Source organism: Cebus imitator, unplaced genomic scaffold (assembly GCF_001604975.1).
Source record: "Cebus imitator isolate Cc_AM_T3 unplaced genomic scaffold, Cebus_imitator-1.0 Scaffold39, whole genome shotgun sequence".
Classification (NCBI taxonomy): Eukaryota; Metazoa; Chordata; class Mammalia; order Primates; family Cebidae; genus Cebus; species Cebus imitator.
This window is the reverse complement of record NW_016107354.1, coordinates 758,108-781,953: the sequence shown is the minus strand read 5'-3', so window position 1 is coordinate 781,953 and position 23,846 is coordinate 758,108. Positions and strand designations below refer to the sequence as shown.

At 50.5% G+C, this 23,846-nt stretch overlaps 1 protein-coding gene across 4 annotated transcripts in view; it reads right to left on the bottom strand.

Annotated features, from left to right (window-relative positions):
* Positions 1-1,416: 1,416 nt before the first annotated feature.
* GSG1L (GSG1 like) overlaps positions 1,417-23,846 on the bottom strand; it is a 267,111-nt gene continuing 244,681 nt past the window's right edge. For all 4 annotated transcript variants that reach the window (XM_017525726.2, XM_037737472.1, XM_017525724.2 and 1 more), the window contains 2 exons: positions 17,105-17,175; positions 1,417-2,003 (listed from right to left, as the gene is read on the bottom strand). In XM_017525726.2, the coding sequence (XP_017381215.1) occupies positions 1,906-2,003; positions 17,105-17,175 (169 nt within the window). In that variant the 3' untranslated portion in view covers positions 1,417-1,905. The remainder of the gene's footprint in view (positions 2,004-17,104; positions 17,176-23,846) is intronic.

Sequence of the window (23,846 nt, the reverse complement as noted above, 5' to 3'; positions counted from 1 at the left end):
GGATAATGGGTGGATGGATGAATAGATGGAGAAATGGATAAAGAATAAATGGATAATGAATGGATAATGGAGAAATGGATAACGGATGGATGGATGGATGGATAATGGACAGATAGAGGGATGAATGGATGAGCAGATGATGGGTAATGGATAGATGGAGGTATGATGGCTGATGAATGATGGATAAAGGATGGATGAATGAATGGATGGAGAATGGATGGAATGATGGATGATGGATGGATAAATAGATAATGGATAAATGAAGAAATGCATAATGGTTGGATGGATAAGGGATGAATGGATGATGGATAGATGGAGGAAATGAATGATGGAATGATGGATACATAGCTAATGAATGAGTGATGAATGGTGAGTGGATGGATGGATAGATATAATGGATGGGTAGATGATGGATGGATGGATGAATGATGGATGAATGATGAATGGATAACAGGTGATGAGTTGGTGGATAATAGATAGATGAATGATGGATGGATGGATGGATAATGGATAATGGCTGGAAGAGTGTTGGATGATGGATGAATGGATGCATAGGTGATGGATAGATAGCTGATGAATGAGTGGATGGATGGCAAATGGATGGATGAATAGACAGATGATGGATGGATAAATGGATGGATGGATGGATGATGGGTGGATGAGTGTATGGATGATAAATGATGGATGGGTAATAAATTAAGAATAGGTGGATAACAGATGAATGATAGATGGATGAATGATGGAGGGATGAATGATGATTGAATGGATGGATAGTGGCTGGATGAGTGATGGTTGATGGATGAATGGATGGATGAATAAAGAAGAATATTCTACTTTGAGAAAGCTCTAGAAATTCTTCTGGGAAGGAATAAGGCCTCTTGGGAAATGACTGAACTTGGAGTCAGGAGTACTGATTCAAACCCCATCTCTGCCCTTTGCTAGCTCTACAATCTCAGACAAGTTACTTCAGCTCTGTGACCCTAAGTCCCCTCGTCTTTATAATAGGAATCTGTTTCCGCAGGCATCTAAGCCCTGGGATTTTCTGTAAAGGTGGTGCTAGGCGCAGGGTAAAGGCTCCTCAGGGTCAGAGTGGTGTGATGTTGCTGAGCTCTGAAGACAAATGTGGCTCCTTCACTTTCCCTGCTTAGGGCCTGGGTTTGGGGGCCCATTTCTTGCTCACCCCACATCTGTTGCTTGCCTGGACTTTGCCTTGCCCACTCTCTGGAATCCAAGGCAGCCCTGCAGCCTGTGTCCAGCCTGGGCTCTACACTCCCTCCCTCCTACCCTGCCATGTCTGGCTCTGGCCTCTGCACAGTCTCTGCTGTCACGTTGAGCCACCTTGAGGAGTAACGGGGTGGGGCAATGACGGGGCAGCCACAGCCCAGAGAGCAACTGGCCTCCACACACCGCAAGAACACAAGTTCAACAAGCATTTATTGAGCCCCTGCCGTGTGCCTGCTGTTTGACACCCCTGCTGTGCCTGCACCACTGCCCCCCATTCAGGAGGCCACTTTCTGCCCCCACAGGGCTCTGCCCCTCTGGGCACCTCCTTAGGGTCCTGGCTGGCTTGTGGGTGCCAGCCATTCAGTGGCCAATGGCTGTGTCTCTCCTGGCATCACAGCTGTGCCCAGCAGGGCTCCTCATGTGATGATGGCAAGAGTCCAGGGCTGCTGCCCCAAAGTCACTCTGTGCAGCCCCATCCACTCCCTCGGGCCTGCCCTGGCCCCATTTCCAAGGCCCCGGGACCCAGGCAGTGATGGGCAGGACAGGCCTGGCATCTCCCACACAGGTTGACTGAGTTCGCGGCACACAGGCCAGGGTTCCAGGGGCACCACTCTGGCGGTCTTGCAGCAGGGGCTGGTGCCAGCAATGGCCTGAGGTCCGGGGGCCAGGTTGAGGTCTTGGTCACACCCAGTGCCCCAAGACCCAGCACTGTCGGTTCAGCTCTGGTGCCTCCTGTGTGGAGCTCCGGGGCCAGGAATCCGCCATGTGTGGCTGGTGTCCTGCCGGGAGACAAGGCAGTCAGTGCGAAAGCCACCTTCCTCCACCCACACCCTGTCTACCCACCGCCCCATACACACATCCATCACCCACCCCCATTTACTAGGCCCTCTGCCCATCATCCCATCTGTCTACAAACCCACACCCCAACACCGCCAGCTCTCCACTCAACCCTCCCCCGTCAGCCACCCAGTCACCCACCAGTTCACCAACACACCTGTGACCTAGTCATGCATCTGCCAATATTTGCTGCCATCCACTTATCAAGCTCCCAGTGTATCCATGACTCTGCTTACACCCTCTCCAACTTACAGCCCAGAACGCACTCATGCACCTCACACCTGCCAACAGGTGCACCACTGCCCCCAACCACCTCCTACCACCCAGTTACATACTCTTCCATGCACACCTCCGCTTACACCTGAAACATCCCCATCTCCACCCCATGCCCACCCGACAGCCATGGCACCCCCGCAGGCACGTTCTCCCACCCCACATAAAGCCATGCCCCACTCCTGCCATCTACTCACCCATTTTCCCTGCACCCTTCCCTTCTACCACCCACCCCTCAGCAAATCCACCCACTTATGCAGCCATCATCCACCACACTCCTGTCATCCTGCAGCCGTCTCCCCATCTGCCCCCAAGCAGGCCTCCCTGATCACCCCATTGGCCTTATATGTGTTCAGGAGCTGTTGTGGAGGGATATTAGAAGGGGAACCAGAACAGATGACTCCCAGGTCCCCGAATCCTTGCTGGACCCCAGCAATAATGTGCGTGGACATGGGTGGGCCCAAAGCTGACTCTGAGAAACTCCATGTGCCAAGTGTCTACTCCTGCCACTGTCTACCGCGCTTAGTGACCCAGACAAGGGGAAGGGCTGGAAGGGCTGGAAAGGCTCTTTGCCTCCGCTGTTCTCACTCCTTTGTGTTCTTGGCGATTCTTGGAAGATCACTCCCTTATCATCCCTTAAGTGTCTCTTCAAAGTCTTTCTAGTGCACCAGAAGAACCATTCCCGTCTCATGCTGTGGCCTGCCTGAAATGTCCTTGTACCTCCTGTCGAATCAAATTTTTAAGACTCAGCTTGAGTTTTGTCTGTCCAGGAAGCCGCCTCTTACATCCTCCCCCTGGCACTCAGGGATCTCCCTCATCCCAGCGCACCCATCCTCAGCACACACTCTGCCAGCATTAGCCCCATTAGCCCCCAAGCCCAGGAGAGCAATGACTGAGCCCAGAATGTATGCACGCCCCTGCGGACCAGCAGAGGTGGAGCTGGAAGGAGGGAGACTAAGGGAGAGGACTGGTGTGGTGGAGTGGGGCTGGGAGTGAAGGGGAGAAGGAAGAAAACGAACAGTTCCTGAGCATGCGCAGCTCCAGAGGTAGGTTCTGCCCATTTTACAGAGGAGGGAGCTGAGGCTCGGTAAGGATTAACAGATGCTTTACAAATCACAGCTGTAATGGAGCTGGATTGAATTACTTTCCTCCTGATTCCAGATTTCAGCATTTAAAAAAACATGTTCCCTATCATTTCATTTTCCTACTCTGATTCTCAGACATACTTGTCACACTTTAAGGTCAGACAGGCTCTTCACAGAAAGCCCATTGAGGTGGGAATTCCTAATCAAGTGGAGCTCCTACTTGCATGCCCCTAAGGACGGAAAGCTCATTGCTCTTTCTCCATCCTCAAAGCAGCTCTCACTGTCATGAGATTCTTCTAGTAACAAGGCTTCAAGATAAGAGTCAAAGAGGAAGAGGGTTGTATCCACAGTTGGGGTGGGGGGTAATTTTTTTTGCTTTCTGCTGTTTTTCTTTTCTGTTTTTCTTTTCTTACTGTTTTTCTTTCTGCTTTTAATATTCTTTAATGTTAGTGTTTTGCAAGTTTTACCATATTGTTTAAGGGGTGGGAAACATTTTGCAAACATTTTGGAATCGTTTGGCTTCAGAAAAACACATTTGTTTTGGCCTCAGTCACAGAAACCATTGCATCCGTTGGAAGGGTTTACTGCCAAGATAGAGGTGTTTGGGATTGTTTTTTAAACCTAGAAGCAAATATTTGGTGCACGGAAAGTTACGGTTGTTTTACTAAATAAGCGTTTAGGTCTGATTTTAGCTTCTTGTACAGTGGCCAAAAAGCAGAGCCATGGAGAGTTCATCAGAGCAGAGAGAAAGTGATCGTGTATTTTTTAAGGAAAAAGAAAGGCCACAATCCCTGTCCTTTCCTGAGTTAAAATCAAGCTCTCTGTCTCCAGGATCCAGAGGGCAAGATGCTGAGGACTGGGGCCCTCCCTTTCTTTAGCAACCCAGGAGGCATTTGGGGCCCAGAGCCATTTATGGTGTGTGTATGTGTAAAGAGGGGAACACCCCAGCAGCCCACCAGGTTCTTCCCTTCTCTCTCAGGCCTTATGCTGTAGACTGGGAATCTCAACTCAAAATGTCTGTGGGCCCAAGCAGACAATATAAATGGGAGAGGTGAATCAGAGACAGTGCCAATTGTTACCATGGAGAATGTGGGCTCAGATCTTCCTAATTTTTTTTGAGATGGGGTCTCATTCTGTCACCCAAGGTGGAGCACAGTGGCGCCATCATGGCTCATTGAAGCCTCGAACTCCCAGGCTTAGACAATCCTCTTGCCTCAGCCTTCTGAGTAGCTGTGACTGCAGGGGCACATCACCATCCCCGGCTAATTATTTATTTATTTTTTTGTAGAGCTGGGTTCTGGTTATGTTGCACAGCCTGGTCTTGAACTCCTGGCCTCAAGTGATCTTCCCACCTCAGCCTCCCAAAGCCCTGGAATTCCAGGTGTGAGTCACCATGCTCAGCTGGATCTTCAAAACTTTCAAAGAAACTGAAAATCTGGATCTCAAAATAAAACCTCTTGGCTTTTAAATGATGACAATTAAGGTTTTAAATGCAGTTTCAACAACTGTGGTCCAACGAGCACCTCTCAGGCTGCACTCAGCCCACAAAAGGCTGTTCCCAGCCTGTGTTTCATTCCATGATTCTGTTCTGTGGCTTTGCATAGGCTGATCCCTCAGGCGGGAGCACCCTTCCCTGCTCTCCTCTGGCTGTTGACTCCCTGAGTTTTTCAAATGCTGCCTGTTCTGTTCAAAAGCATCCCATGTCCCTGTGGAACGCTTCCTAGAGCAGGCAGCATTTGAAAAACAGAGGCTTTGCTCCTTCCCCTGTGCCTTTCAGCAGGCTGCATAACTCTCTCCCTGAACTGGCCACTTTGTGTTGTAATAGCCAGGTCAGCGTGGGTCTTCCCAACAAACCTGGGGATGGGAGACATCTTTATGAGCAGGGCCAGGGCCCGCTTCATCTTGGAGTCTTGCGACCCCAGTCCCTGGCCCAGCACAGAGCAAGTCCTGAATTGGACTCTTTTTTTTTTCTTTTTAAACAAATGAAGGAACTATGGAGGAAGAGGAGGAGGAGGAGGAGGAGGAGGAGGAGGAGGAGGAGGAGAGTGATTCCTGCACTTGGGATGCACCTGCTCCATGTGCTCTGCAATTCTGTACAGTATAAAAAGGCTGTTTGCTCAAACTCTGCTCTCCTGGGTGAAGGCTCAGGTGATGGCAGAGGGCTGGGGAGACTGTACTTCAGTCTAACAGCCAAAGGCTCAAACCCAGCTTCCATCACTTCCAAATTGTGTGGATTTTTTAAAGCTGTGTGGCTTCTGACAAGCAGCTTCACCTCTCTGAGCCTGCAAATGGATGAAAGCTACAAAGGAGCCGGCAGGCCTAGCAGGAGCCCTGCAGAGAAGCCCTTCACTGTTTGAGCTCAGACACCGACGGATATGGAAAGAACACAGTTCTGGAAGCACTAGAAGCAGGTGTGGTTTGAGAGCCTCTCTTCACAATGGGGAAACCAAGGCCCATGGGTGGGAAAAAATTTGTCCAAAGCCCCACTCGAGGGGCGGTAGCAGGTCTGTGGTTTCCATTTTCTGGGAACCTCCCAAGGTTAGTAGAGTATTTGACCACAAGAGGTTCCCAAAAAGTGTGATTTATCTTCCTTTTTAAATCCGGGTATCAAAACACAAACGTATTTAACATTAGATCTCCCCCAGCCCTATACCCCCCACCCCTTGGTGAGGAATCACTGTCTTGAACCCTCTCTAAGCCACCAAGATCTGGGGATCAGATGTAACTTCTGAATTGAATTAAATCGCATCTACTATTCCAAAATGGACTCACTGGTTTGGAAGAGCCCTTCAAGACCAGGAATGTCAATGTCACACAAATGTACAGATGGGAAACTGAGGCATTTAAAGGGAAACTGACTGGCTCAAGGTCTCTCTGCAGCTAGCAGAGTGAGGGTACCAGGTGGCAAGTATTGGTGCTCCTGATCCCACGTAGCCCAGACTGGCACGGATGAACTGAGTTCCTTTACAGGGAAGTTCCTGCTGGCCAGTCACTCAGCCGCTGTCCAAGGTGCTGAAAGCCTCTCTCTAGGACTCACAGGTCCACCCAGAGTCAACTCTCTGAATGCCTAACCTTGACCTCTGCCCTCCAGAAAGAAATGAGCTTTGAGAAGTGGTAGAAGATGAATCAGGGCTGGCACTAAGACATCAGGCTTTGGAGACCTGTCAGCTAGTGACACTCTTATCACTCTTCTGTTGCCCAGAATGTCACCGCCTCAGCAGGCACCCTGACTGGCTCTCTGGATCCACCCTGCTCTGCAACTCTCTACCATGAGAGGGCTTCAGAGGTGCCACTGCATTTGGGAGTATCTGTTTACTGGTTTACTCCTCGTCTTGCCATTGAGGCGTGTGTCACAGGAGGACAAACGCCAGCTCTGCTTTTCCTCACGGCTTCATCCCAGCACCAGCATGGTCCCAGGCACAGTGTTGAGAGCACCTGTCTGCAGAATGAGTGGACAGTGGAGGGCTCAGGAGGAATGGCAGGCTTGAGTGGGATGAACCCATATGGAGGGAAGTTTGTGTCTTTTGATCTACCTTGGGGCAGGTGGTCTTAGGAGATTGAATGGAGGCCATCTATCTCTTCACTGGGTCGTCTTCAGGGATCCGTGTTTCTGAGCCATAACATTCTCTTTGTCTCTTTCTCACCATTGGAATCAGACTGAGGCCACTGTACCTGCCAATTCCCCCCATGGTCCCAGATTCCTCCGTCCTTTATTATACATGTGTTGGGCATGTATTGTGTGTCAGCCTCCACACTGGCTGCTGGCTTTACAGACGTGATTTGCAGCCCTGCTCTCCAGATGCTCACAGGCACACATAGGAAGATATGACAAGGCCAGACATGCCTCCCATTCCTGCTGTGTGCCAGGAACCATCTGAGGTGCTTCATGTCCATCGGCTCGTTTAACCCTCAAAAATATGTTAGGTGCCATTACTATCCCCATTTTACAGATGAGGAAACCAAGCTCCAGATAAATTAAGTCATTTTTTTTCAAGGTCTCACTGTTGGGACTTGAATCCAGCCAGCTTCACTCCAAAGACTGGGCTCTTATCAACAGATGATTGGATTAAAAATGTGGTATATATGCCCCCACAGAGTACTATGCAGCCATTAAAAAAGAATGAAATCTGCTGCACATAGTGGTTCACGCCTGTGATCCCAGCACTTTGGGAAGTTGCTGTGGGTGGATCACCTGAGGTCAGGATTTCGAGACCAGCCTGGCCAACATGGTGAAACCCTGTATCTACCAAAAATTCAAAAATTAGCTAGGCGTGGTGGTAGGTGCCTGTAATTCCAGCTACTTGGGAGGCTGAGGCAGGAGAATCACTTGAGCTCGGGAGGTGGAGGTTGTAGTGAACTGAGATTGTACCATTGCACTCCAGCTTCGGCGAAAAGAGCAAAACTCCATCTCAAAAAGAAAAAAAAAAGAATGAAATCATGTCTCTCACAGCAACATGGATAGAGCTGGAGGCCAGCTCTTAAGTGAAATAACTCAGAAACAGAAAATCAAGTATCACATATTCTCATTTATAAGTAGGAGCTAAACAACAAGCACAAATGGACATACGGAGGGAAATAACAGACACCAGGGCTCCACAGGGGGAGGACGGGAGTGGGGCAAGGGCTGAAAAACTACCTACAGGGAACCATGTTCACTATTCAGGTGACAGATTCACCAGAATCCCAGCCTCAGCAACATACGATACATCCATGTAAAAAACCTGGGCCTGTGCCCCCAAATCTGTAACAATTTTAAAAATACAGAAACACAAAGATTGGGCTCATTACCATTATAAAAATTTGGCTCACAGACACAACCACCAGGAGAGTGAAAGACAGAGAGGAACGTGCCCTCCTTTGCCAGAAGCTGGGGAGGGGGCTGGGGGTCGTTCCCAGACAGTTGAGCTAGACTTTGAAAGCACTTGCAAAAGCTCCCAATTCCACTGGTAGGGTTGGTTTTCTGCCCAGTGGAGGAAGGGGGCAGAGTATTTCATGCAGAAAGAACAGGGTGTGAAATAGGTCCTTGGCAGGCGGATGCGGTTCTTCAGGAGGTGTGAAAAACCAAGCAATGTTGTGGTTTCAGGGAGGCAAGTGGACAGGAATGGTCAGAAAGCAGAGCACATGGGGATGAAGGGGTAAGGCATGGAGCATCACAGCTGCAGAAGTTGCTGGGTGCCAGGTGTAGAAGGCACAGCAGGGCCCCCTGCACCCCTGCACCCCAGGGATTTCTGCCTTTTCACAACACTTCTCTGCTAAAGATTCCTTGTCTGCCCCAAACTGAAGAATTGGGCTCTTGAAGGCAAACTATTTTGACACCTGCCTCAAGTGTTTCTTAGGGTCAGACACAGTTGTGGTACCACTGCCTTGGGCAGAAATAGGCATAAAGTAAAAGAACCATGTCATAGCTTTAGCTTGGAGTCAGACAGGCTTGTGACCCCAAGGTCGCAGGCCTGTCCCCAAAGGACAAGTGACTTTGCTTCTCAGAGCCCAAGTATTTTCCCTTGTATAACAGAAATAGTACTCACGGCACATACCTCCTGAGGACTAAGTAAGTCCTTAGCATGTAGAAGCTAAATTATGCACCAGAAACGTACTGGTGACCTACTGTGTGCTAGGCATTGGGAATGTCACAGTGAACGCAGGAACAAGGTTCCTGTGCTCATGGCATTTCCATTTCACTGGAGAGAGGCTGGAAATAAACAAGGGGACAGGCCAGGTGTGGTGGTTCGTGCCTGTAATCCCAGCATTTTGAGAGGCTGAAGCGGGAGGGATGCTGGAGGCCAGGAGTTCGAGACCAGCCTGAGCAACATAGCAATACCTCATCTCCACCAAAAAACAAATTAGCTGGGCATGGCAGCTCACACCTATAATCCCATCACTTTGGGAGTCCAAGGCAGGAAGATTACTTGAGGCCAGGAGTTCGAGACCAGCCTGGGCAACATAGCAAGGCCCCATCTCTACAAAAAAATTGGAAAAATAATTAAAAAAAAATTACCCAGGTATGGTGCCATGTGCCTGTAGTCCCAGCTACTCAGGAGGCTGAGGTGGGAGGATCCCTTGAGCTCAGCATGTCAAGGTTGCAGTTAACTATAATCGCACCACTGTGCCAGCCTGGGTGACAGAGCATAACCTTATCTCTAAAAAAGAAAAGAAAATGAAGTGAGCAAAGAAGCGCTCAGAGAGGGACAAGTGACGGAAAGAAAAATGATGATGCAGGAGGGGAGGCGAGAGAAGGCCTCCACGGAACTTGTGAAGGGGGTGAGCACTGAGCCAGATACCCGCTAGAGCTGCTCTCATAGGAGGTTTTAGAGCTAGGAGCGGCTGGGGAAGACACGATCAAGTTTATGTCTACGGAGGATGCATTGGAAAGGAATTGGCCCTAGAAGCAGCAATTTCCATCTAGAAGTTGCTGAATAGCCCAAGCAAGCGGCAAAATGCAGACTGGCTTCTGGCAGTAGTTTCAAAAGGACAGGTATTGGCTGAGGGTTGAGAGCGACTCCGAATTTGGTCTGTGGACCAGCAGCATCAGCATCGTGGAGAGCTGAGAGCTTAGAACTTAGAAATTAGGGCCCTGGGTGCCCGCCAGGCCTCCTCAATCGGAAACTGAGGGTGGGGGCGCTGCAGTCCATCCTTTAACCGGCCCTCTGTGTGGTTCTGATGCTCCTGTTGGCTTGGATCTCTCGACCCCCAGTGCTGGGGTCTCAGATGTCTCCAAGCTGCGTGCCCATCTGCGCTTTCAGCAAATTGGCATTGATATTTATTTCAGAAATATTGTCTGTTTCCATTTTAATAAAGGAAGCGACTCAAGCGGGACTCTATTGGATTTGATTTTGATCTAATAAAAATGCCGAGTTGCTCTGGGCCCAGAAAAAGCCTTTCTTGAAATTCCCTCTGCTATTTTGAGGGCAGCAGCAGTGGCAGAGACCCATCTAGATGGAGCTCCCAGAAGCCACCTCCGTGCCTGGCGTGCGACAGCCTCTCGTGGAGCCCAGCCTTACAGACACACCTGGCAAAATCAAAGGCTTGTCTCGGCCATTGAACTTGACAGCTGCAATCAACTGCAAACCTCAGTCGCCCCGAAAGGAAGATGCAGACACCTGGGCCATATGGCAAGATCGCCTCCTTCAAATGTCACGTCTGATGTGCTCCTGAGCTGACTGGTGGCACCACAAAGTCCCAAAGGCAGGTTTCAAAAGCAACTTCCTCAGGAAAAAAAATATATAGCTGAATCCATGTCACAGTAGCCCCCCCCAAAAAATAGCAATTTTGGGGGCAGTTTGGATAACCAAACATTTATGTAACTGTTAATATGAAAGTGGCTTCTCAGGGGAGGTGGTGGGAGAAACATGGAGATTGAGAGCCAACCATTAAGCACCTACTATGTACCACACACTATTTTAGACTCTTGGGATATAGACATGAACAACACAGACAAGGCGCCTGTTCTCATGGCACTTGGCGGAGAGAGGCAGCAAAATGAAAACCAAGCATGTGAATATAAAAGATCATTTCAGAGAGGGACAAGTGCTATGAAGAAAAGAGAACCTAGTGATAGCAGGATGACTGGGAAGCTGGTGCAGACCAGGGAGGGCTTCTCAGAGGAAGTGGCCTTTCAGCTGACTTCAGGATGAGACGAAGTCAGCCATGCCATGATTTAGAAGGAGAGCATTCAGGCAGAGAGAACAAGTGCAAAGGTCCTATGAAGGGAATGAGTTTTGCATGTTTAAGAAAGAGGAAGGTCAGGTTGGCTAGGAGAACACGGGAGATGGGGAAGAGTGAGGAGATGAGGTCAGGGGCCTGGGGGTTGGGGGGCCTGAGAAGGAGTAGCCTCACTCCCAGGGTAAGGGGCAAGATCTAAACAGCAAGCTGAGTTTTATTGCCGAGTGGACCAGAGATCGCAGCAAAGCTGATTTGCCTTAGAGCGCCGTAGTTTCTCTATCTCCATAAGAAGGCGAAGAATCCCTGCTTCTCAGGGCTGGATCAGCCATCAGATGAGATGGCAGCGAAGTGCTTAGCGCAGACCTGCACGCAGTAAGTGTTTAATAATGCGGGCTCCCTGACATCCCTCCTCCCCCGTTCCTCCTGCCGGCAAGTCAGCCCATCGCAGGATCTGAGCAGCTGCTCCCTGCAGAAATATTGCAAAACTCGTCCAGGCATTTCCAAAATATTTTCTTGGCTGAAAACCCACTAGCAGCTAAGAGGCCGAATTCTGAGATGGCATCATTTCCATACTCATTTGATCGGCTGTTTCTCTAGACCACGAGCTCTATGAGGACCGAGACCCTGTCTGGCGGCGCCCTGCATCCACAGTACTCTGCCCCGCCAACGGAGCTGCTGACTGATGTCACCTAGCAGTCCAGGGTGTGGGCGATGAGGTCAGACTGGCTGGGTTCAAATCCCAGCTTTGCTACTTTCTAGCTGTGTGATACTGAGCAAGCCACAGTCTTAACCTCCCCGGGCCTCAGTTTCCCAGTCTGTATAGTGGGTCTGTAGTTAGGGTTAAATGACTGAATAAGCGTAAAGTCCTGTGAACATGCACAAAGGTGACATATTGTGATTAGGTTCTGGGGGGACTGAGCTCTTCTTGCTGGCTGTTTGCATAAGCAAATGCAGACATCATTATTACCACCATGGAGGTCCTGCCGAGGGGGATCACCTGGCTGACCCTTCCCACCTCCCCTTTCTTGCACCCCATCTCATCCTGAGTGGAATGAGGCCCCACGTCCTGCTGTCTCAGACACTGTATTGACCCCATTCAGGCTCTGGCCACACAGTGCACTAACATCTTGGGTCTGTCCCCCCAGCAAGACTCGGAAATCACTAGGGTCTACCTAATATGCCCTATTTGTCTCCAGGCTCCCAAGAGCCAGCACGTCTTCTTTAGTCATGATTTGTGGAATAAATAAAGCAGCCTGCTTCAGGATCCCTGAAGTCACGGGATCTCTCATGCATGCCAGCATCCAGCCTACATTCCTCCGACCCTTCCCTCAGCTCTAACCACAGAGGGGGTCTCTTCCTTTCACGCTGTTTGACATGGGAGTCCCCAGCACCCCCGGGGAATGACGGTAATCCCTGCCCATGCTCAGCTGCCTGATAAGAGGCACACCTGGTGCCGGGGTTGTGGGATCTCAGGCTCTTTTCTTCCCTGAGAAGCCAGGATTTGGAAAGTCTCTGGGGACAGCTGACAGTTTTAACTGACAGCTGATAGCTCCTTCCCCACCGGCCTCTGTGGCTCCCCGGGACCCCTAGGGGGTTAGGACATTTTCGCGCCACTGTCTCTCCCCACCCTACGCATTCTCCCGAGACGATCTGTGCAGTCCCTGCGCTGCAAACATTTCATACTGTACTGTTGCCTTTTGTCTGTTTTTAAGAGACAGTCTCGCTCTGTCACCCAGGCTGGAGTGCAGTGGTGCAATCGTAGCTCACTACGGCCTCAGACTCCTGGGCTCAAGCAGTCCTCCCACTTCAGCCTCTAGAGTAGCTGAGAATACAGGCTTGCACCACCATGTGCAGTAATTTTAACTCTTTTTTTGAGATGGGGTCTTGTTATGTTGCCCAGGCTGGTCTCAAACTCCTGGCCTCAAGTGATCCCCCCACCTTGTCCCTGCCTCCCCACCAAAGAGCTGGGATTAAGACATGCACCACTGCATCTGCCTGTCTCTCTGCCACCCTTTTAAACTCCCCCCATTGATCTGGCTGCCTCCTAGAGGCCCTCATCAGCCCTTCAGACTCCACAGAGACAAAGCAACATTGCCCTTCGCAAACTGACCCCACCCCATGTCCTTCCATCAGTCAGGGACCTCGTGCCCCTGTCTGCTGGGGCAAAAATTCTGCACATATTCTAGGTCTCTCCCTTCCCCCAGTCCTTACTTGGATCAGTCACTTATCTGATGCTATGCCCCAGTTGGAGGTGCACGCTGCTGACTTTCAGCTGTGCAAGGAGGGCCTTCTTCATCCAGCCCCAAGCCCCTCTGCCCACCCCCCAAGCCATGACTGCCAGGGAGCTCATGCACCCAAGCCTCCCCTCAGCAGCCCTTGAACAATGGCCCAGGAGAGTCGCCTTCCTATCTGGGAGGAAGACTCCGATGCGTATGCTCTGCACTGATGTCCCCAGTCCCCAATGGGCTCGACACTGTGCCTTTGACTGGTTGCCTTTTCTCCCTTCTCAGTCTCTCTTCCTCACTCCTAGTTGGGTTTTCTTCGATCACCAAAATAAAGCACTTGCTGTTGTACCCACGTCTCAAAGGACTTCCAGGGAAACCCAAAGCAAGACACTGTGGAGATTCTACCAGAAGAGAGTCCTTGCTCTATCCACTTTCATCTCCAACACCACAGTCAGGCCGCCGCCATCCTGTCTCCCAAGAATGACTGCAGCAGCAAACACTCTGTGCATATTGTAGGTTTCAAGATGGTCTCCCGGCCTTGAGTTTGGCTCCTCTCTGATCCTTTTCCCACACGTACAGAGAAATAGAGAAAGAGGTGGTTGAGAGAGACAGAGATGACAGAGAGAGATGATAAAGACATAGGTAGGTGATAGACAGATAGGTGATAGACGGATAGATACGGATATAGAGTAGATGATGGATAGATAGAACAGATAGATGATAGATAGATGTTTGATAGATAAATGACAGGTGATAGGTAGACAGAATGGATAGATGGTGGATAGGATCGATAGGACCTAGACTAGATAGATGATAGGATTGATAAATGATTGATAGATGATGGATATATTAGATAGATGAAAGGATTTATAGATGATAGATGATAGATGGATAGAGAGATGATTGATAGATGAATAATAGATGGCTGATAGATGGATGAATAGATTGGATAGATAGATAGACAGACAAGGAAGAAATAGGGAGGGACAGAGAGAGAGAGAAATAAGGGGGACATGTCTTCTCCCTGCCTAAAACACCCCGGGCTCCCTGCTGCAGAATCAGCTTCTTCGCTGCATAGTAAACTCCGTTCTCGTCCTGCTTCCTGCCACCCTCAGCCCCTGCAGCCCTCCAGGCCTCCCACTGCCCTTCCTGCCTCAGCCTCCCTGGTCTCCTGGCTCTTCCACAAGCACTGTCTGGCCCCTTCTAGCTCCGGGACACACAGGTCCTTCTGCCTGCAAAGCTCTTCAGCTGACTGACTCCTCACCCTTTAGGGCCCAGCTCCCTGGCTTCTCAGCATGTTGACTCTGAAGGAGTGCCCCTGCCCTGTTTCCTCCCCATCACCACATGCTCCTCCCTTGTTTGTTTTTGAGCTCCCTTACTGAACGATTTTCTCTCTCAGACCAGAGGCTGTGGTCTTGCCTGACTCCCTGCTGTCTCTCCAGCACCCACAGGGCTGATATGCAGCAGATGCTCAATAAACATTCACCAAGGAATGAAAGATGAAACTGTCCAGACTTATCGAATGAGTCTGATGATTCTTTCACAAGGTCATGCTGCTTGAGGGGGCACTAGGCACCAGGACAGGAGGGTGGCTGTGGGAGCTGAGACTGAAGGTCGGGGGAGGGATGTGGGAACTGGGATTGAGGATCGGGAAGGGCTTTGGAGACTAGGATTAGGGGTAGAGAGAGAGGTGCTGGTACTAGAATTGGAGGCGGGAGGGAGGGCTGTGGGGATTGGGATTGGGGTGGGAGGAGGGCTAGGGGGACTTGGATTGGGGTGGGGGAGGGCTGCGGGGGCTGGGACTGGGGTGGGGGAGGGCTGCGGGGGCTGGGACTGGGGTGGGGGAGGGCTGCGGGGGCTGGGACTGGGGTGGGGGAGGGCTGCGGGGGCTGGGACTGGGGTGGGGGAGGGCTGCGGGGGCTGGGATTGGGGTGGGGGAGGGCTGCGGGGGCTGGGATTGGGGTGGGGGAGGGCTGCGGGGGCTGGGATTGGGGTGGGGGAGGGCTGTGGGTGCTGGGATTAGAGTGGGGGAGGGCTGCGGGTGTTGGAATTGGAGTGGGGGAGGGCTGTGGGGACAGGATTGGGGGTGAGAGGAGGGCTGCACAGGCTGGGATTGTGGTGGGTGGAGGGCTGTGGGTGCTGGGATTGGGGGCTGGGTGGAGGGCTTTTGCCATTTCCTCTGACTCTGAGAACTCTCTTTCTTAATTCCAGGGCTTGCTTCTAGGTCCACAGTGCCTTGACTCTTCCAGTGGCAGGAACCTCCACCTAGGCCTCCAGAGGCCCTTAAGAGAAACCCCAAGGCCTCTTACCATCCGGGGTCTCCTGCCCATTCTGCAGGGAGCCTGGGGAGGCTCACTCCCAAATATGGGAGTTGAGGACATTCTGGAATGCTCCAGGATTCTCAGCCTCTATCCTTGCTGTGTGCTTTCCGAGGCCCTCTCTGATGAGTTCTTCACTCTGTTATCCCTGCAGCAGGAGTTATCCAAACACATCCACCCCCTGGTTTCTGATCCCCTCTTCCAGGAAGCCCTCCATGCTAGCACAGACTTGAAACCATGATGTGTGTCCACTTCAGCGCCATCCCCTGTTTCTCACAGGCCAAAATTGGGCTCTCTTCCCTCTCCTCTGTCTCCTCGCCACTAGCAGAGCCATTTCTCATTCAGTTACTAGAATCACAGGATTTGTAATCAGACAAACCTGTGTTTAAATCTCTGCCTTCTTAGTTTGGATTCCCCAGCAGCAGACTCACAGATAAGAGTTTGAGTGCCAGTGATATATTTAGAGGGTACAGGGAAATTGGACAGAGAGGAAAAGTGGGACAAGGATGGGAGGGGAGAGCTACTAAACCTCATGATCATTGACTCCTTATTCTGCAGAGAAACTGCAGAGCACATGCCTCTGGGGGATCCCATGCCAGGGTGAGGGAGCTGGGGTATGTATACACCAACTTCCCTGGCACTTCCAGCCTGCCTCCAGGCACAGAGATGCAGATACAGATAGAAGCCCCTGGAGCTTCCTAAAGGTCTGAGAGAGGTGGCCAGGGCACTGACGATATCTACTGTGACTCCTCTGCCAGTGACTAGCTAATCTGTGTGACCTTGGGCTAGTTACTCCACCTCTCTGAGCCTTAATTTCCCCATCTGCAAAATCTAGGCAACAATCCCAGCTGTAGGGGCTGGGGGTAAGCAAGGATATGAGATCAGGCATGAAAAGCCCTTAGTACAGAGTGGGGTGGGGTGGGGAACATGTTGTGGGCATTCAACAGGCTCAGCCGAGATCTGACCATTTTAACTTTAATCTTACCTTGGTTCTTCTCTGCATTGCTTTCTGATCCTCACATTTGTTTTCTGAGCAGTACCCCAGATTCTGCCTCATGGTGTGGCCCGCAGCGAAGTGTTTGAAGTGAATGCATCTAAGCTGCCAAGAGTGTCCACAGCTCAAACGACTCCTGTCCACGGTCGCCCTCCCTGCCTCAGCTCCTTCTAGCGAGGACTGTCCTCCCCCAGGCCAGTGGCTAACCTGGGACTGACCTTGAGCTGGGGTTTCCCTGCCTGCCTGGCACCGCAGTCTCTTCCTTCCTTTCTTAGCATCCCACCCCGACTGGGAAGGCTGTGGGGAGAGCTGCGTGCAGGGCTTGCTACCCAGAGACACCAGACTCAGTTTCCTCATCTGTGATGTGTTTGTGGGAGAATGCAGGGTGCAGTGGGGGGGAGGGGGCTAGCCTGACTCATCTCCAGGGGTTTTTCTCCCCTGGCAGCCCACGAATCTCTCATAGCAGGTACCCACAAACAGTCTACTTACGGGCAGGATATCTCTCGTGGCGGCAGTCTAAGCGAAAGTCCTCCTCATCGCTTCCGTCCCTCTTCTCTATCCTGGAAAGAAAAAAAAAAAAACCAAAACAAAAAACCTGGGTAGGAAAGAGAAGGATGAGTGGGCAGAGACCCAGAGACCTGAAAAAGTGCAGTCTTCCCTCCTCTGGAGAACCTTTTGCAAAGTAACTTTCTACCCACTGCCCTGTGGGATTTTGACCACAACCTCATGGTTTTGAGATGGGCATCATTATTCCCATTCTATTGATGAAGAAACTGAGGCTTTTGGAGGTGATGTGACCAACCCAGCGCCATGCAGCTAATCAATTAGAGGCAGGTGGGATGCAAACCTATCATTCTGTCAAAAAGAGGGACATCGATTATGTGCAAATGGTATATTGCAAAAGATATGCACAGTTTCATTTGTTTTCAGCATTATGCATTGATATGCACAGAAATTATTTTGGCAGAATATACACCAAAAGGTTAACTATTCTTCTGTAATGAATATAGGGAGTTAACTCTGCAGGCTTCTTTTTGACTCACTTTATTTTCTGATTGGGGGGCAGCAGGCTTTTATTCACTAAGCAGCACTTTTTCCCCCCCACAGACAAAGTCTCACTCTGTCACCCAGGTTGGGGTGCAGTAGCGAAATTAGAGCTCACTGCAGCCTCCAACTTCCTGGGCTTAAGCAATCCCCCCGCCTCAGCTTTCCAAGTAGCTGTGACTACAAGTGTGTACTTATTTTTACATTTTTCCATTTTTCTATAGAGATGGGATCTTGCTGTGTTATCCAGGCTGATCTCAAACTCCTGGCTTCAAGGGATCCTGCTGCTGCCTCCCAAAACGCTGGGATTATAGCCACATTTCTTTTCTTTTCTTTTCTTTCTTTTTTTTTTGAGATGGAGTCTCATTCTGTTGCCAGGCTGGAGTGCAGAGGTGCGATCCTGGCTCACCGCAACCTCCGGCTCCCTGGTTCAAGCGATTCTCCTGCCTCAGCCTCCCAAGCAGTTGGGACTACATGCATGCGCCACCACGACCAGCTAATTTTTTTTTTTAAGTAGAAACGGGGTTTCACGATGTTGGCCAGGATGGTCTCGATCTCTTGACCTCATGATTCGCCTACCTCGGCCTCACAAGGTGCTGGGATTATAGGAGTGAGCCACTGCACCCAGCCGAGGCATTTATTAACTATGTCAAAACACTTCCTAAAGATAATTCTGCATACTATCAAAGCCCCGGTCTTCCAACTTCTGGTACAGTGTTCTTTCCCACTAACAATTGCAAGAGCTTCTCAGTGTGGTTTCTCTCTCCTCCATCATCTCAGGGTTACAGTGGTCCCAGAGGGAGCAGCCTCTGTGGGGTGGCAGCAGAGGGGAAGCATGGAGCAGAGGCTGATGAGGACCTGGACAGTGGAGGCAGGTGCATGGCCTCTGACACACTTCCAAACCTAGACCCTCACCCACGTCCCACTGACGACTGGGCCCGAGAATGGGTGAGGCCATGTTCCTTCATTGCACATATACATTTGTAACCCGAGTAAATTCCAGAGCTCCACATGGTTCACTCCAAATGGGCATCACATTATAGAAACACAATCTAGTCCTCTCAAGTGAGAACAACTCCAGGCTGGGCTCAGTGGCTCATGCCTGTTTTCCTAGCATTTTGAGAGGCTGAGGCAGGAGGATCACTTGAGACCAGGAGTTCAAGGCCAACCCAGGCAACACAGCAAGACCCTCATCTCTAGAAAACATCTTAAAAAAAAAAAAAAAAGCCAGTGCATGCCGGAATGGTGATGTGTGCTTCTAGTCCCAGTTACTCAGGGGGCTGAGGTAGGAGGAGTGCTTGAGCTCAGGAGGTCAAGGCTGCACTGAGCCATGATTGCACTGCTGTGCTCCAGACTGGGCAACACAGCAAGACCCCCATGTCTAGAAAAAAATATATAAGCCAGTGCATGTGGTGCGGTGGTGTGGTGGTGTGTGCCTCTGGTCCCAGCTACTCAGGAGGCTGAGGTGGGAGGATCATTTGAGCCCAGGAGATTGAGGCTGCAGTGAGCCTTGATCACACCACTATACTCCAGCCCAGACAACAGAGACCGACCCTGTCTGAGAAAAAAAATACTGAATCGTTATCATTTCTCCTGAAGCATACAGTGGGTTCTCCAACCCACACAGCTTGACATCTTTCCTCCATCCCTCTATTTTCTCTCACTTGCCTTGCAGCTGTCCTAAAATCTCTCTCACCGTGCCTGTGTCTCACTTTCAACACTTCCCCTAAACTCTCTCCATTGCCCTTGGTGTGGCATCTTCCCTTTTCCCCACCCTCTCTGTCTTTCCACTGCTATCTCCTTTTCTCTCATGCAAGGAAGGCTCAATCCTTTCCAAAGCCAGTGCCCTATCTCTCTTCCCTGACCCTTCCCATCACCTCTTGCACATCCAGGAAGCCCAAGCTGGAGGAAAAGACATGGGGAAGGTAAGAATGACAAGCTAGCAATGCCAAAGTGTCCTTAGTAGGAGGGAGAGAGATACTTATATATTGATAATCACCATTCACTCATTCATTCATTCGCTCATTCACCAGGAACTTCCTGAGAACCTTCTCTGTTGGCAGCAGATGCTGTGTGGAGAACAGAAATGTCTATTTCACAATCTCTGCCCTCAGAGATCTTCCAGCCTAGTAGGGAAGACAAGCTTGCACCTGAGGTAGAAAATAGCAGGTAAGGCTGGGTGTGGTGACTCACACCTGTAATCCCAGCACTTTGGGAGGCTGAGGCAGGCAGATTGCTTGAGCCCAAGAGTTCAAGACCAGCTTGAGCAGCATGGTGAAACCCCATCTTTACAAATGCTAGGAGGGGGTGGTGGTCTGTGCCTGTGGTCCCAGCTACCTGGGAAGCTGAGGTGGGAGAATCACCTGAGCCCAGGAGACAGAAGCCATAGTGAGCCATGACCTTATCACTGTACTTCAGCCTCGGCAAGAGAGCAAGACCCTGTGTCAAGAAGAAAAAAAGATCAGATATTGAATAACGCTACACAAGGACTGTCTGCACTGCCTATACCAAGACAGGCTTGTACTTCCCAGGGAACACACTCTGAGCATTTTCTGCTTATAAACATCTCCTGTGGCCTGGGTGGTCCTAGACACCAAACCAAAGGAATACATGCTGATGCTGTAGAAAGGCACATTCTAGTTCAGTAAAAGGATAATGTCTTTTTTAAAGTCTTAAAAAATTTTTTTGAGATGCAGTCTCGCTCTTGTTGCCCAGGCTGGAGTGCAGGGGTGTGATCTGAGCTCACCACAACCTCCACCTCCTGGGTTCAAGCGATTCTCCTGCCTCAGCCTCCCAAGTAGCTGGGATTACAGGCATGTGCCACCACGCATGGCTAATTTTGTATTTTTAGTAGAGACAGGGTTTCATCATGTTGCCCAGGCTGATCTTGAACTCCTGGCCTCAGGTGATCCACCTGCCTTGGCCTCCCATAGTGCTGGGATTACAGGCATGAGCCACTGTGCCTGGCCCCAAAAAAATCTTTTAATAGAAACATCTTGGTTATCTTCCTGATAACACAAGCTTGTTCCAAAAACAAACAAACAAACAAATCTCAGCACCATAGAGACAGCCAAAGTCCCCTATAATCGCATCTCCATGTAATGAGATCAACAATGTCAGCAGTTTGGTATTTATCTTTTCAGAATTAATACTTTTTCTACACAAATAGACTTAAACATTCTGTTTTGAACCTGACTTTTTTTAACCTACCCAGAAATTTTTCATTTGAGCACACCTGGATCTCACATTTCTTTCTTACGGCTGTATTATAAAAGAATAATTAATATTCAATACCCCCATTGATAGAGATTTAGGCGTTTTCTCATCTTTGCTGACTCTTCCAAATAATGGTGCACGTGGTGAGTCTCTATCACCAGAGCTTCTCAGGACTGGAGTCTCACCAGTGATGAAGTCATAACTGGACTCAAACATTGGATGGGAGAGTGGACCAGGAAATAGCCTCATCCTCACCCTGGAACGCCACCTCCCTGGGCACATCCAGCACCTTTAGGTCAACAGAGGCCAGTCCCATTGCATAAAGGGTTTCCAGCATCCTCCTTTTCACAGCCTTGACCTTGAACCAATCCCTCCATCCGTCCTAGGGTCCCAGTTCTCCTGGTTTCTTTTCGTTGCTGTTGAGACAGAGTCTCGCTCTTAGGCTGGAGTGCAGTGGCGCGATCTCGGCTCACTGCAACTTCCACCTCCTGGGTTCAGTCAATTCTCCTGCCTCAGCCTCCCAAGTAGCTGGGATCACAGGGGTGTGCCACCATGCTTGGCTAGTTTTTTATATTTTTAGTAGATATCGGGTTTCACCATGTCGACCAGGCTGGTTTTAAACTCCTGGCCTCAAGGCATCCACTCCCTTCAGCCTCCCAAAGTGCTGGGATTGCAGGTATGAGCCACCAGGCCTGGTGTCTCCTGGTTTCCCCTCTGACATGTCATCTTCCTCCTTGCCTCACGCTGGGCATCTCTGTGACCTCTGCTGGGAGCCTCAGCCCCGGCAAGTGGGACCCTATGAGCAAAGGGGCTGACGTCTAAGGAGTCAGTCAGTCCGGCCTGGCACAAGACCTTCCCTCCCTCATCACCCAAGCCTTGCTGCCCAGAAACCCCCACTCAGCAGCTGATATATCCAGTAACACCTGCCAAGGACAGAGCCAGGCCTTGTGCTGGGCTTGGGGGCCACAGGGACCATCCAGGCAGGCCTCTGCCCTCAAGAAGCTCCTGCTGGTTTTCCCCATACACAGATAACCGAGGCTGCATGTGCTAAGTGTCAGGCCAGAAGGATATGAAGAAGATTGCCTGTCTAGTGCAGGGGTTGGTGAACGTTTCCTGCAAAGGCTCAGATAGTAAATATGTGAGGCTTTGCAAGCCCTATGGTCTCTCTCACAACTACTCGACTCTGCCCCTGCGGTGAAAGCAGCCGCGACGAGATAGAAACCAATGGGTGTGGATGCCAGATGCAGGTGATGGGGAGGAAGGCAGCAAATCACACCGCCACGTGTGTACCTATGCAACAATCTTGCATGTTCTTCACATGTACCCCAAAACCTAAAATCCAATAAAATAAATAAATGGGGAAAAAAAAAAAAAGAAATGGGTGTGGACAACAGCGGGCAGTGGGCGGGGTTTGGCCCGCGAGGATGGATGGCGTGTGGACTCCCGGTCAAGCCCAGTGGTTCTCAGCTTGGCTGCAGCCAAGCCACCACGTGAGTTGTTAATTACAGGGGGCGGCAAGCAGGGCTGGAATGTGCAGCCCGGGTTGAAAACCATTGGTACAGGGACCAGCGGAGGCTTCTCAGGGAGGTACTGTTTGAGCTGCATCATGGAACCTGCTCACTTCCTTTCTGTATTTACTTATTGATTGATTGATTTTTGAGACAGAGTCTCACTCTTGTCACCCAGGCTGGAGTGCAGTGGCACTATCTCGGCTCACTGCAACCTCCACCTCCCTGGTTCAAGCGATTCTCCTGCCTCAGTCTCCTGAGTAGCTGAGACTACAGGCACGCAACACCACACCCGGCTAATTTTTGTGTTTTTAGTAGAGACAGAGTTTCACCATGCTTCCCAGGCTGGTCTCGAACTCCTGACCTCAACTGATCCACCCACCTCAGCCTCCCAAAGTGCTGGGATTACGGGCGTGCTTCTTGCATTTTTTAACTAGTATTTTAGGCTCAGGGTACTAGCAGGTTTGTTATATGGGGGTTTGTTGTATAGATTATTTTGTCATCTGGGTAATGAGGATAGTGCCTGATGGCCGGCTTTTTTATCCCCTCCCTGCTCCCACCCTTCACCCTCAAGTAGGCCCCAGCATCTCTTGTTCTGTTCTTTGTGTCCATGTGTTCTCAGTGTTTAGCTCCCACTTTCAAAAGAGAACAGGCAGTATTTGGTTTTCCTTTCCTGCTTTAGTTTGCTAAGGATAATGGCCTCCAGCTCCCTCCACGTTGCTGCAAAGGACACCATCTTGTTCTTTTTTCCTGGCCGTGTAGTATTCCATGGTGTGTATGTAACACATTTTCTTTATCCAGTCTACCACTGATGGGCATTTAGGTTGATTCTGTGTCTTTGCTATTGTGAACAGTGCTGCTGACCTGCTCACATCTAAGAGAGGAAGCTGAGCTCCAAGCCCAGGTCTGCCCGTCCTTCTCTGATGCAGTGTTGCCATTCTGGAAAGAGCTGGTTTCCTTGCGCAGATTTGAGACTCTCCACCAGATTCAGCAAGGAAGATACCAGATCTGTAGAACCTGCAGGGTCTTGGCTGCCCTCTGGGCCTGCTTAGGGCTTGACAGTGGTTCTGGGCAAGGGCTGAGTGCCCCCAACAGCGGGGCTTCCTGGCAGGAAACACAGAGGGGACAAGGGCAGGCTTTGGGCACAAAGAGACCTTGGGCCCTGGAGTGAGGAGGAACCGTGGATGAGCTCAGCTCTGCCGTGAACAGGCAGCCTGGCCCTGTGCAGCTCACCCGGCTGCTCTGGATCTGTTTCCTTATGTGTGCACAGGGCACAACAGCGGTGGTCACCTCACAACAGTAACAACCACGGCCGCTGCCTCCCTGGTTGCTGTAAGGACAGCCCAGGACCTGCCACAGAAGATGGGCTCAGAGCATGTTCACTACTGGTATTTTTAAACCTCTCTAATAGTCTAATAGTCTATCTTCCCTAATACGTTTCCTTTTTCTTTCTTTCTTTCTTT